Below are 15,063 nucleotides of genomic sequence, written 5' to 3'. Positions count from 1 at the left end.
ACAGGCAGAGTTCAAATGCCACAGGCAAGATGTCTCTTGGTCTGTATGCTGCACTGCTTGTGCATGAATGATTCAAATCTAGTCCAATACTGGTCAGTTCTTTTAGTTATCCTTTGGATATTTCATGTTTGTCAATTGGGGGCGCCATTTTAGACTATATTATACCGGTATATCACCTACAGAGTTGTGTTTTGTACTGGATTCTCACTACTCTACTATAGATGGAGACTGCAACACAACAAGAGGGTGAGCATAGGCATTGGAGTCTAATATGACGAGATCCAAGGTATTGTTGAATCATGAACACTCATTGTACACATACATGTCCCCCAATGCAGGACTCGTGACATTTAACATCACTGTATGATAACCTGTTCAGGAAATTCATTCATGGAATACATGATTACTTCATTGCTTGTGAAGGCCTACAGAGTCTTAACTACTGCATTACATCATGATAGGCCATCTGTTGTTCTTTTGCGGAAATTTCACCAAAGCATATTTAACTTGTCTCAATACTGATGATCTATGTGTATTTTTTATCAGCCACATTCCATGACCCAATGCACTGACCACTTCTTCATGGGACTTGGTCAATCAAGCAAGCAATCTGGACTTGTGCATTTCCATCTATCAAACTACATCTCTCTCTCAGTGACACATTTAGAATCAATGATAACTGTGTAATACAGTTCAGTTCAAATATTGGGGGGTTGGAAGGAAGCTGAGACAATCAATAGAAAAGAAAATTTTACTATGCTGACAATTGAACACCAAAGATCACCCAGGACATATTGCAGACAATACAGAATTACAGAAAAGAAAGAAAATCTGCTTTATTTTCATAAGCATTTTGTACAATTGATAGAGTTGACCTATTTCAAGTCCTCCAACTCCGTCCCGTATTAAAAATAGGTTTTTGTTGTGTCTCCAGCGTACAGCTTCAAAATTATTACATCAATGCATAACAAAGACAGCTACATTGGCAGTAAGTGGTGAAATCGTAACAAAACAAAGCTTCTTACAAAATCAACTGATGGAAACTCATTGAAAAGAGGAACAGGGCTGACATTTTGGAAAGCAGTATTGCAAAACAAATTTACAAAAAGTAAATTTAAAATACAAGTAGTCTAACTGTGTTCCCTGGACCTTTTGTTTAAATATTATTCTAGCAGAACTGATTGTATCAATAGTGTAAAATTTTACAAAAACTGGCACTGGAAACTGGGTGTGAAACTGGCTTTGTAAATGGAGCTGCCTTAAACATTCCTCTAGAGGGCGCTCTATCATGAACTTGGAATATTCATACCACAGATACAAGTGACTGTGTATTTTCAACATTGGGACACAAAGTGGTTAAAACACACACACTAGAAAACAGTTATGAAGTACATCGTACAAATTATGTTACATTGTTTTGTTCATGTTCTAGTCAGGAACTAAGAATTTTTGAAAACTGCTCATACGTAATCAGTAATCCCCCAGTTGCCTTTGATGAGAGGTACCTCTCAAAGAGAAAGAGCTGCCTGTACTTTGATGATGCACAAAAAATACATTGTTTTAGACTTGTTTTAAATTATTATTGCAGCTTCAGCAGAAATACAGATTATTACACTGATGAAATGACATTTTCTTTTGTTATAATTATAACATTATTTAGCAGAACACAACTTAGCTATGAGCCCTTGCGCCGATTTGCTCTTCTACCTCTGCATTAACCTTGGCATTAAACTTTTGAATTGGTAACTGGTGTATTGCTTGTGAACAAAACTAGACATTCAGAGTCCTCACCATGGAAAACACTTTATAAAAAACATTAAATAGGAAGTTCTCACCTCTCCTCCCTGTTATCCTTGGAAAAATGTAATATTCTTTATAGTAAAACAAATTTCATTGGTTGGACTATTCCAATCAAGGAATAGGATGGAGGGTAGGAATCAATTTAAACATAGACTGTAAAAGTGAAAAACTATAGTTTCACAGGGGCAAGCAGAAAAATGCAACATTAGTTTACAATTACTGACAAATACTGATTGCCTTTAATTTTCAACAGAACTGATTGACTGTCTGGCGGAAAATTTCATATATTCCAAAAATTGCTTAAAATATGACAAAAATGTTTTTCATGTATCTGAAATCTCTAAATCACAGGTGACCTTGCTTTTGGTCTGGACAAATTTCATTCTCAGGATGAAGCTATCAATCATCTGAAACAATCTGATTTCCTTTTAAACACTGTTGAATTCATTGACTTTTGATGGTACATACATTAAAAACATACACAGATAAGTGCGCTTATGGCAGTGAAAATTCAAATTGGACTTTAAAATTTAGAGCAGAATACTTCTCAATACGCTTTTTCACGTCAGCAAAATGCACTTTGTTTCATATATATTGCATTTAAAATGTTGGATTAGAACAAGCACCACTGCCAGGAAAGCTGTTCAAACAACATTCCTCCCTCCCCTAAACATATATTCTCCAAGATGGAATAACCCACCTGTATTCTATCTGTTTGATGCAGTTGGAACATTCCATTTTACTGGTGGAAGGGAAAGAGAAACGCTCTCTGTACAAAGTATAAAAAAAACAGAAGTGCCTGCAAATGTCAATACAAAACAGACAAGACAACAGAGTTGGAACTAATGCCTAATGCAGTAAGCGCAATCTTGCAACATTAACACGACTTTTCTGTCGACACCAAATTAATGACGTATAGTATAAATAGGGGTAAATTTATCTGTAGACACAGTACACTGGCGTCTCAAAAAATTGAAAATGATTGTTATTATTGGCAATAAACACACACAAAATGAGTAATTTTTAGCTGAATCAAGCATTCTGGCCCACAAATCCAGATTGAAGCATTGTCAAACGTCATAAAACGCAGCACCTCTGATCAATTCTTCCATGGACTTATCAAATTGAACACGACAGTGGTTACAACTATACAAGCTGATATACAAAAAATATTCAAAAAGTTACGGGAGCATTATTCAGTCATACTGTCCCCTAGGATGGTCTCAATGTGATTTTGTACGGACCACGGGGTGGATAAGTCTACACAGTAGAAATACACAACCACATTGGAGACAAAACCGAGACAACCAGACATTGGGCGTGAACCAGAGCAGTTAAACAGTTGGGTTTACTCAGAAGAAATAGCTTTACCGAGCAGTTTTATAAGGTCAATTGACTAAAAACTGGGGTTTACAACATGTCAAGCTGGTAACACGGAAGAATATGGAGATACCAGTCCATCATGCGCTTCAGGCATTTAAAAATTAATATTTAAGAAACTCTAAAATATATATCTAAAACAATTTTTGCATAAAAAATTATTTTGCTATACATAAGAAAGAAATCAGTGATAGAGTCTTCACTTCTTATTAGAAGTATATAAATACTATTTTTTATCAAGGTTTTTTTTCTGTTTTTATCACTTGGAAGTAGTTAACTTAAAAGAAGGTACTGGAGGGAAAGCCTTTTGTGTTTTTTTGTACCACTATTGACAATAACCTATGCCAATGTCGTCAATAGTAATGCTACCTCCTTATAAAATCTTACAAAAACTTCAATATTGTTACTCACAAACAGTATATCAACATTTGGAAAACTCCTTTTACAAATATGAAAATTTGAACTGGTTAAAACAAATACATGAGAAAAAAGTTTTTCATTTTTCGTGAACTTGAGTTTGACTTCCAGAACAGCCCCTCTTTATGTACATGTCACAAACACAAGTCAAGAGGGGAGTCCAAATTCACTGTGTCACATGACTGAACTTTTCAACAGTACTGATAACTTCTAATATATTAGGACCCTTGAACATTCTCCTCGAGCGATGAAAATTTTATGCTAATTTTATGCAAAATTGACCCTGTGCCACATCCTGAACTGAGATCTGCTATTGACAAAATCCAATGATATTTTTTTGCATATTTCAGACCAGCTGCATTAAACATCTTGAAATAAGAGCTTTATTTCCTTTTTAAAAAAACTAAAGTATCAAGAGACTCATATTACAAACAAAAAGTCATGGCATTATGTTTTCCTTTGATAGCAAAACTGATGTCTGGGTTTGCATAATATATTCATGATACAAAGCTCCCAGGGTCCTCTCTGAGACATATCTTATAAGGAGTGCTTTCTCAACTCATCTTTATGTACACTACAACGATTCTGTAAACTTATTCTCAACAGTGAAAAAACGAATATGAACTGTTTAGGTTCCCTTTTGTTCCAGAAATACTGTAAAATTTACATAATAACCTCAGGCTAAACATTTTGTTTTAAAAATGTTTTAATCTGAAAGGACTGGTTTATGTGCACTTGTGCTTTGTCTCTGTTAGAATAGGAATCATCCTTTTCCGTATGATGTAAATTCCGTGTCTCTCATTTCCTCTCTCCATGTAACCGCATTCAGCTGTTGCTACGTAAGAGTCCGAGGAATATATCTCTTCTATGATTCTTCTATTTACATCTATTTATCTCTTTTTCCGTCTTTCTTTCTCCTTTTTGCCTCATCTCTGTCTTCCTCCTCCTCATCATCTGTCTTTCTTTTACTGGCATCAAACTGCATCTTCTTGATGTTAATGTCTGAACTCTTCAAGGGGTCTCACTATACCTTCTGAAAAAAAAATATGCAAATGAATGTGATGTTAGTGAATTGTCATATGACCTGAAGTGTGTTCATTTTTAGCAAGACACAAGACAAACTGACTCAATGTTCACTAATATTGTCTGGGTATCTTTCCTGCAAAAATGTTCTCAACTATGTAGAGGGACACATCATCTGTTAACTCCTTTTTTTCCCAAGCCTACTATCAACGACAATATGCAAGCTTTTGGAAAATGTCTGAACACTTTGGCACCGATTGTCTTAAATTTGGAGAAGATCGCATGTCAAATATTGCATCGTATGTTCTGGAAAAAAAATAGAAGAGACACAGTGATTGATAGAGGGCGTTGTTGCCATGAAGCAAGTATATTTGCTTGAATTCTCAATAGTTAGTTCAAACAGATTTACTATAGAAGAAAATGTAGACCTTTACGGGTACAATACACTGTAATTGTTAAAGGGCCAGTACCTGTAACATTCAAAGATATTTTTTTCACTAATTTCGCTGTGTACGTCAATTGCAAGTTCTTGTTCTACTCCCCAAGGTTTGTTGAAACTACAGTTATTCAGTTGTCAACACAGTGCCTATATGAATAACATCACATGCACATTTTGTTTACATCCGAATTTTAGTCGAGACTAAAATTGTAATTTTGTCTTCCCATGGTACTTTGAAGTCGGTTAGCCCTCCAACTACCATGGTTTGGTCAATACCATTTGTTATCAACGAGAAGGGAAGACCTCTTTAAAGGAAATTGGGGTGAACAGGTCAAATGATATTTTGTGCCAGGTAATGGCTTTGTCACGTTGAAACATGTCTACCTACCATCATAAACCCTGACGATGGCTTCACACACAAATTTATACTGTGCAGGTGTCTGTATCAGCATGGCCCTCTGCTCTCTCATTGCTCTCACAATATCAAGGGGATACACTGGCTCGTTACTCTCTATCAGACACATGGCTGTTTCCATGGTGATGAGAACGCCTGTCCTGCCGATGCCAGCACTGTTACAGAAAAAACACACGAGAACCACATCAGTGAAAGGTCATTGTGAGAGTGACCTTGGGTCAGAGTTCATATTTCCCCATCAAACAAATTTCAGTTGATACTACCTGGTACTCTTACTTGCAGAATCTGAAAGTGAAAATGTTTCAATATGTGGATAAAAGTAGGTTTGGTCAGTAACTCTGAAAATCAGGAGCGTTTTCTTGGAAAATATGCAGCTGTGCTTGTTTGATTGTCTTTGATTTGATGCTTTTTGTACTTATCTAATTTACTTCCTGTAACACACTTATCATAATTCTCATTCAAAATTTGGCATCCAGAAATGTGGCGCTGTTATGGGCAAATTCTATCGACTTTCTAAAGTAAATTCGTCTTTTTATGTACAAACTGTCAGATATTTTCATGCATCAAAACTCTAGTAACTGATAAACTTGTTTCACAGCACCGGGTCTTATCTTTTACATGCATCCTCCTTGGATGACTTTTGATTTCACAAAATGGAAAGTGCAGCAGACATATCTTTTTCCTGACCTGCAGTGTACAATTGTAGACGATGACATTCCTTCTCTGTTCTTCCGAACTTTGATGACAAAATCAAGGAAGTCTCTCGGATCGTCAGGGACCCCATGGTCTGGCCAGGCAATGTACTGCATCTGTAATACATGCCTTTTCTCTTGAGTCTGTGATGTGGTAGAAAAAAAAAATTCCATCAATTCCAAGCTATTTGTCATCCTTTTCAATACTTTAAAATATAAAACAATTTTTATTTGTTAACAAGTCTGCAATCACCTGTTATACTAATCTTCTCATTTGGTGTATGCTTGTCAAAACTTTGCTACTTTGCAACAACAACCACTGGCACAATGAATACAACAATAAAAGAGTAATTTTGCTTGGGGATAACAAATGTGCATGAAAAACCTACTTTACTTTGTTTTTCACTCTTTCACTACCATACTTTGATACATTCCCATTGGTTTCAATAGGGAGGGTGGATCCATACACAGGGAAAGGGGTGAAGGGGTTAGGCAGTTAGACAGGATTAAAAGGCTTAGATTATCTTCAATAATTATTTTTTAGTTATATCTTTATCCATTTGTTGTTTCTATCATTAGAAATCATTAAGTGGCAGCAAAATAGATAATGAGGAAATTAATAACGGTGGAGATTTGAATCTGAAAACAGACCATCTGCTAAGACAATATTCATCAAATATGAAAGCTCTTTACAAGCTGGTCAATTACATGTCTTTTTTGCCGTTTTACTACAGAACCTTTCGAAATTTGTTTGTTTCATAGCCATCTCATGACCAGTTAGCTAATTCATGATTGGTTGGGACTTTGTCAGTATAGAGATTCATAACAATATCCAACAGGAATCAAACAGGATTTCCCTTGGAAGATTGTTGATTTTAGTGGGAGTCTTGAATATAACCCCACACGCTTCCTATAGCCCAACATGTTTCCTATAACCCCACATACTTCCTATTGTCCTGTAGAAATCCTGGGCTAATCCTATGGAACAGTGTCAGTCCAATGATTATTGGAGAGGATTCCCAAGGGGTATTTTGGTGAGGGTGGATACACCTACTTACATTTAAATTTGTTACTGTGAATTCTCTGTTGGCAAATATGGCCGTCTCTTCACACAGACTACAGGTTACCTCCAAAGAGCCAAGGGTCATGACCTGCCCTAACTCTGGCCAATACTGGTGGCATTTGACCTGTGATAAGAGGTAGCAACAATTACCGACATGACATCATTAAACTGGCAGAAGGTAAAATCAAATTTCTGTTTAAGAATTGAAACATGTATGTACGATATGTTGATGAGTCAAGCACTGGGCTTTCCAACATCATTTTCAGGGGAAAACAGGAATCAAATAATATTTTATGAAGAGAACAAAAACGATGTAAATACGTCAAAAGTTATGGCTTTTGAAGCTTTGGAAATTCTGGCTTACCCTTCCTCTTTCAACTTTGGTTGTTAACATTACGATGAGTGTAGCCTGTTCCTGCCATGCCATTCTCCAGAAGTCGCCCACTGTGTTAGGAAGGGGACCTTGGGCTGCAATGTACCTGTTGACTATGCCGGATTTGGGGATATCCATCTGTAGGGCAGACAAAGAAACTGATGTGAAAATCATGATATGGTAAAAAGCGGTAGGATTTTGGGTATATTCTGACTAATTCAACACATGTTTAACCCTTTCAGCCCCATTTCTCTCTCTAGAGGTCCAACTATACCATAGACAAGCGACCTAGCGGCCAATATAGCTCCGCTGTGTTTATGTAGAGAATAACTATTTTTGACACTTGTTGATGAAGAAGTGGAAATCTTTGATAGCTCAATGCAGTGGCCAGAAAAAAGTGGCTAAAATAGCTGCAAAAATACACAAGCGAAGATTTCATCATACTTTGAATATATCACATCAGATCATCCCTAAGAATATGTCAACCAAAGCTATCTGATGAGTAGATTTTTGGGAGAATAAAATTTTCTGACCAAAAATGGCAACAATTGCCCCAAAAAATAAAATTTGCAGATTTAATAATTTCAAATGATCAAATTTGTTCATCTATAGAAATCTGTACACCAAATTTCAAAGCTGTTAGACCAATACTTTTTGAGAAACACATTTTTCAACCACAAAATGGAAAAAATTGACCCAAAACTTCAAAATTACAGATTTCATCATAATTTCAATAAATATCATTTAGTTCATCTATGGAAACCTATATACCAAATTTCAAAGCTATCAGATGAGTAGTTTTCGAAATACACATTTTTTGACCAAAAATGGCAAAAATTGCCCTAAAAATACAAAATTACAGATTTCATCAGAAATTCAATATATATTACTTAGCTCATCTGTAGAAACCTGTATACCAAATTTCAAAGCTATCAGACCAGTACTTTTTGAGAAACACATTTTTTGACCACAAATGGCAAAAATTGCCCCAAAATTACAAAATTGCAGATTTCATCATAATTTCAATAAATATCATTAAGGTGATCTGTAGGAACCTATATACCAAATTGCAAAGCTATCAGATGAGTAGTTTTGGAAATACACATTTTTGACCAAAAGTGGCAAAAATTGCCCCAAAAATACAAAATTGCAGATTTCATCATAATTTCAATAAATATCATTGAGTTTATCTGTAGGAACCTGTATACCAAGTTTCAAAGCTATCAGATGAGTACTTTTGGAAATACACATTTTTTGACCAAAAATGGCAAAAATTGCCCCAAAAAATACAAAATTACAGATTTCATCAGAAATTCTTATATATTACTTAGTTCATCTATAGAAACCTGTATACCAAATTTCAAAACTATCAGACCAGTACTTTTAGAGAAATACATTTTTTGACCAAAAATGGCAAAAATTGCCTTAAAAATGCAAATTTGCATATTTCTGCACAATTTGAACAAATCTGAAATAGATCATCCCTAGGGACATATGTACCAATACCAAAGCTATCTGACTGGTAGTTTTGAAGAAGAAGATTTTTAAGATTTTTTTACCAAAAATGACAAAAATTGCCTTAAAAATACAAATATGCAAATTTCACCACAATTTGAACAAATCTGACTGAAGTCACCCTAAGTAAACTGCATATCAAATTTCAAAGCAATCGGACAAGCAGTTTCAGAGGAGAAGATTTTTTTACCAAAAACACCAAAAAATGCCCAAAAAATACAAATATGCAAATTTCACCATGATTTGAACAAACTTAAGTGAGGTCACCCCAAGTGAGCTGCATATAAAATTTCAAAGCAATTGGACTTGCGGTTTCAGAGGAGAAGGCAATTGTTGACGGACGACGACGGAAAATCAACCTATTTGATAAGCTCCGCGTCGCTGACAGCGGAGCTAAAAACAGTGGGATTGGTTCAAACCACGGCGGTGAAACCATGGTGGTTAAAGGGTTAAAGGGATGCAGCCTTTTAATCCTGTTTAGTGTTCAGTGACAGGACATCACACTGGGTCAAAGGTTATGTCAAGTTCACTTACATTTACATAATTGGCATTGATAAAATCTCCTTCTTCACCTTGTAAAAGCACTCTTGTTGTGTCGTCTGAAAAATGAGAATTACGAGAAAAATGTTTAATTGTTTGAAGGATGGGCTCTGATGTCCACCCAAACAAGATAATTTGATTTAAAAGATTTATTATATTGAAGAAAAAGTACTTGATACAATTCACAAACACTACTAGTGCTCACTTTGGTAATATTCCCGTTTGTAATATTTAAAGGTTATATACACAAAGGAGGGTCACATAAGATATTGGGAAGGGAAGACTGCATAGAAGATGTGAAAATATCCTTATCTTGTATGATGCACTTACAAGGTGACACGTCCCTGTACCTATTCTTGGCGATGTTTTCAGGTTTCCGACACGCTATCATTGTCATTCCAGGTTTCTTCCTAAATAATTGCTGTAAAAGCAGAAGAAACGCTCATGCATGAATGAAAGAGTACATTAAACTAACAAGTGTATTCCAAGATTGCAGGGTTCATTTTCACGATATTCAGTGAATGAAATTGAAAATTGAGGGAGAATTTTTGCATGAGATGGGCAATTTCTTGGCTACAGATGATTCTTTATTGCTTTGACTAGCATTGAAAAAATATTTGACAATTCTTGAAATCCTCAAACACATTGTTTGAAAGTAAATGATATTTGCTATATGCACCAAGGACTGAGTCTCATTCAAGCTGCATTCATGGACGGAAGTGTTCGCTCAATGAATTCTGATCCAGTCTTGGATTTCTCCACACAGGTAATTGCTGGGTGGGTAGACCACTCCTTTGACTTACATCAAACTGTGCAAGGCCTGCTCCACTTTCAAGACTCTCCTTCAGTAAGAGTATTGACTCCCTGAGAATGTCAGATTCAGGCACTCGGTTGGCTATGGTTGGTGTATCTGGTATGTACTGGAATGCTGGCTCTTCCTCCTCATCACCTACGTAAACTAGAGATAACCAAAGATAACCACAAGTTAAGCATGAGTGTTGCCATGTTTTCATAAAGTAAATAAAACATGTTGACACAAGACATGACGCCATCTCTTAAGATAGTGTTTTTTCTTAATTTAGTATTTATTCCCCTGTTGCGTTTATTTGAACGAACCTAAATGAAAATGGTTCATCCCTATTATCAGATCACTATTGGTGGTGCAAAGTTCATCACCCTCTGTGTTTATCTGGATCTCATCTTGCCACTCCTATGGCTAGATAAATTGCTGGGTAATTACCAACTTGCGATATCGTACAATTATGGCCTTCGCTGCAATGCCAAATTTTCCTTTTCGGTTTTCCAATAATCAATATAATTTGTGGTAGGGCAGAGAAATAGATTATCAACACATCAGTTTCATATCATCTTACCAACTTTGCAAAAGGATGTGTCTTCTCTTTGACAATTCAAAGAACAAAATGTACAGAAACTGTAAAATTGGCTCAGAGTCAAAAAGGCATTACAGCAGACAGCCCACTATATTCACTTCAGAATAAGAACAGAAATACAAATATGCAGGCAAACCAATGTACTAATCAGATAATATTGTCTGTGACACAAGAGACGATATTGAGGAAATCGCCTTTAAGTACTGGAAAACAAATTTGGACACACTTACCATTAGGTCTGACCGTCAGCACCAAATCTCCCGTCTTAGTTTCTCTCTTAGACCGGATAAAATTGATAACTTGCTCGTGTGTAAATTGAGATATATCTTTGCCATTTATCATGAGTAACTGATCCCCTTCATTGAGCCTTGGTATGCACAAATCCGCCTGCAGGGAAGACAATCACAGAATGTAGATGGATTAAGGAAGATATACCACGTCAGATTCTGAGAGACTATCAATATTGATGAAAACTACAGGCTGCTTATTGCTGGCCTATCGACCTTTGTTTCCTGAGAAAATTAACTAACAAGATGGGATATATTGGATTACACCATGCGAGGATAGCAGGGGTGGACAGGATTGTAATTCACATACTAACCTTTATCAGTGACAGTGTTGTCAACAGCTTGGAAAAACACCAGGATAGCAAATTTACATAACAATGCATACTTTTCCGGGCCACATAATTTCCTGTGGAAATTACCTCATCAGATTTTCACAGTATTGCGGTATCTGTTGTCACACAGTGTATTTTTTATTATTTTTTTTTTCGATTTGCTGTAAAAGCTTTTTATCAATTTTTCTCCTGGCTGGTTTTTGAAATCAAGATATTATTATTTTGTTAACATATGAATAGATTGCTCCATGAACAGGGGATGGCCCACCCCTAAAATTCCCCTCGTTGAGAACCCTGCTTATGATTTAAATAACACAACTATTCAGAAAATAAAGTAGATATTTACTGCCTTAATAAATGTTTCTCTTTAAATTTACAAATATCCATGAAATTATCAACTGCAAGTCAATATCTGTTTTCAAAATGAAAGTGATATCAAACTTCTTTCCATCTGAAAATCTTTTTGTTCTGTAACTATTAAAACTATCTTAACCTTTTGAGCGCTGCAATTTTTTCCGCCAAAATAATAATGTGTAACATTTTACCAACTTTGCGAATTTTTCTGTAATTTTTTTGACAATTTTGGACCAAATGAACACCACATTTTATTGGCTTCAGATTTTTATCAAAATTTTAGCAAAAATTAGACAAAAATTGACTGGTGTATATTTTGATATAGGTGACAAAAATTGACTTTGACGCTCAAAGGGTTAAATAGCCTTTCTATAGAGAGTTGTACGCAACAGACTAATTACTGCTAGCCATCTAAAGTGTACTGATTGCTGAATCAGGTTAGCCTCTCTCTGATCAGCTGAAGTATATCCTGGACAACTTCGCACATACTTAAAGATGAGTTATGAAATAAGGAGACTCACTGGGGTATTTGGAGCCACTCTGGAGACTATGACAGGCATCTTCTGGTCAGCACCACCTTTGACGTTAAAACCAAACCGACCCTGATCGTCTGGCTTCATGCGTATTAGAACAAGGTTATCGGAAGGAGTGGACATCCCATTAGGCTGTGAGAGAATGACACCAATATGAGAAAATGAGCTCAAGCTCAGATGATGCAGCATAGCCCTTTCAGTTTCTGTTTCAAAGACTCCGTGTTCTCATTATGGAACATACTGCCCTCTAGTGGCTGACACTCAAAACCTAATCAACTTGCTCCCTCTCTGGTGAAGTTCAAATAGCTGAATTTGCTTCATCGTCATACTTTCCACCTCCAGGAATGCTTTATGTGAGAAAGTTGAACCATGGCTAACAAGGTAAATTAAGTCCACTTTTCCTAGTATGTTAAATTTCCAAGGTAACAGTGTTCTAAACTAGTTTCCAATGATGTATAAGTTTGTTTTACAACTGTCAGGAAATTAACCGGGCCACATAATTTCCTGTGGAAAATTACCTCATCAGATTTTCATAGTACTGTGGTAATTTTTCTGATGCTATTATACTAGTGTACAACAATGCTCTGTGAACACTGCAATTTTGTGGAATTCCTACTTTTAACAACATTGCTCTACAGCAACTCACCACACTTTCATAGGCTGGCAGTTCGTAGGTTTTCTCCGTAAAACTGTAACTACTGCCACCCTCATCCATGTACAGCATCTTAGCTGGGACGGTTGGTGAGAATACATCATCGCTCTTTGCGAAGCCATTTTCACTGTTGAGACAAAAAAGAGAAAGGCAATTCTATGAAGTACCTAGGGACTGTAATATAGTTTATTAAAATTTGGTGTCCTGGTCCAGATTTGATGGTGTGTTGTAAAGTATAAGTGTTGTCATCAAGTGAAACCTGGGCTACTATATCTAAACATTACACAGACAGAGTAAATGGTGAAGCATTAGGAAGTGCTTGAATCCATTTACTGCACGGTCACTAGAGTCTAACCATTCATTGAAATATATGGGAATCAAATTACTTTCAAGTAGCTGCTATTTCCATGAAGAGAAACTATACTCAAATACTAATAGATGACTTACACATGCCCCTACAACTGCAAATCCGATGAGTCTTGCATTGAATAATCTTATAGTACTGATTAACTTCTTGGTATCACATTATGCAAATTTTGACATATTTTAAACGGCATCTTTAGTATTGAATTCTGTAATAATTTTTTTAATTGGTGAATGAATTAATTGAAAGCAGTGCTGTTCCACTTTGAAATTTCAGGCATAGCTGAACAAATCTTGAAACAAAGCTACGCAGTAACACAGTATAATAGGATGAAATGGGATTGTAATTGAGTTGTACATGATTAAAATGGTAATTGCTTCTCCACGGGTAATCACACAGCACAAGGTTACAAGATGTTTGTAGAGAGGGGCCCAGCATGTAAGCCCTTCTGAAACAGACAAACCTATGGACTTCCCTGCTCTATTGACATTAGAAAGGTAACTGAAATGGTTATCATCATTAGCTGATAGATTGTTAAACCTATGGGGCATCCTGACTGAATATATTTGACGGCTCAATGCACAGAATGAGCAAAATAAATATGAATATATGACAAGTGTCTTACGAGTCTTGGCATCCTATGAGTCTTGCAACTTTGAGAAATAGATTATGTACGCCTATTAGGTCAAAAAACAGCAGGACGCTACAACATCAACCGTCTTACAGAAATCTTGCATCTGACACAATTAAATGAAAATGTATAGGAAGTACATGCGGAGAGTATTCCACAGTTTAAACAATGGCTTTTATTGTGTTTATAGGTCACTTCCCAAAGAGGCCTCACCCTTGGGATGGTTTAGAACACACCTGACGATTTATTACACCCATGAATCATTCTCGTTACAAAAGCTGAAGTGCCCTCTTCCTGTCTGGGATGGGACTGTGAGGGCGGTGTCATGCGAGCCAGGAAAGAGGAAGTGTGCCTGCCCTCATATAGGACACAGCCCATCAGTCAGAAATCATCAAATCAAGTCTGAGTGCTGTGTATTATTTCCTTCTTGTTGACAAGAAATTCAAATATTTCCTCATTTATATACAAGCAGTCAAATACTTAGCATTGATGAAAGCACGGATGGGCAAGCAACTTAAATGCACAAAGTGATGCACTTTTGAGAGATATTCACAATGATACACATACAATGATTTCACACATAAAGAATATTAAACATATTACTGGTTTTCCAGAAAAAAAAAAATCAAATGTATTTGATTATGGAATCATGAGACTTTGATTTCCCTGGGCTTGGCAGTATTATTTATGGTATGTACATTGAGGACTAAACAATTTAGTGATTATGTTGTCACAATCATTAACTTTGACCTTCAGAATTAATCATTAGCTTCATGCTTGAGCTGTCAACTTGAAGTTTGACCTTGAAATATTGATGTGTCTCTCCTTTGGCAACATGCATTCAAAAATGATTCATCATTCT

At 36.1% G+C, this 15,063-nt stretch overlaps 1 protein-coding gene across 19 annotated transcripts in view; it reads right to left on the bottom strand.

Annotated features, from left to right (window-relative positions):
- Nucleotides 1-811: 811 nt before the first annotated feature.
- LOC139140510 (tyrosine-protein phosphatase non-receptor type 4-like) overlaps nucleotides 812-15,063 on the bottom strand; it is an 88,048-nt gene continuing 73,796 nt past the window's right edge. For all 19 annotated transcript variants that reach the window (XM_070709833.1, XM_070709822.1, XM_070709829.1 and 16 more), the window contains 11 exons: nucleotides 13,201-13,333; nucleotides 12,543-12,686; nucleotides 11,279-11,435; nucleotides 10,461-10,615; nucleotides 9,988-10,078; nucleotides 9,652-9,716; nucleotides 7,594-7,740; nucleotides 7,225-7,353; nucleotides 6,162-6,310; nucleotides 5,448-5,629; nucleotides 812-4,630 (listed from right to left, as the gene is read on the bottom strand). In XM_070709833.1, coding sequence (XP_070565934.1) covers nucleotides 4,593-4,630; nucleotides 5,448-5,629; nucleotides 6,162-6,310; nucleotides 7,225-7,353; nucleotides 7,594-7,740; nucleotides 9,652-9,716; nucleotides 9,988-10,078; nucleotides 10,461-10,615; nucleotides 11,279-11,435; nucleotides 12,543-12,686; nucleotides 13,201-13,333 — 1,390 coding nt within the window. In that variant the 3' untranslated portion in view covers nucleotides 812-4,592. The remainder of the gene's footprint in view (nucleotides 4,631-5,447; nucleotides 5,630-6,161; nucleotides 6,311-7,224; nucleotides 7,354-7,593; nucleotides 7,741-9,651; nucleotides 9,717-9,987; nucleotides 10,079-10,460; nucleotides 10,616-11,278; nucleotides 11,436-12,542; nucleotides 12,687-13,200; nucleotides 13,334-15,063) is intronic.

The sequence above is a fragment of the Ptychodera flava genome, chromosome 9 (genome assembly GCF_041260155.1).
Source record: "Ptychodera flava strain L36383 chromosome 9, AS_Pfla_20210202, whole genome shotgun sequence".
NCBI classification, from domain to species: Eukaryota; Metazoa; Hemichordata; class Enteropneusta; family Ptychoderidae; genus Ptychodera; species Ptychodera flava.
Note: the sequence above shows the minus strand (reverse complement) of the source record. Positions and strands in the feature narration are given on the sequence as shown.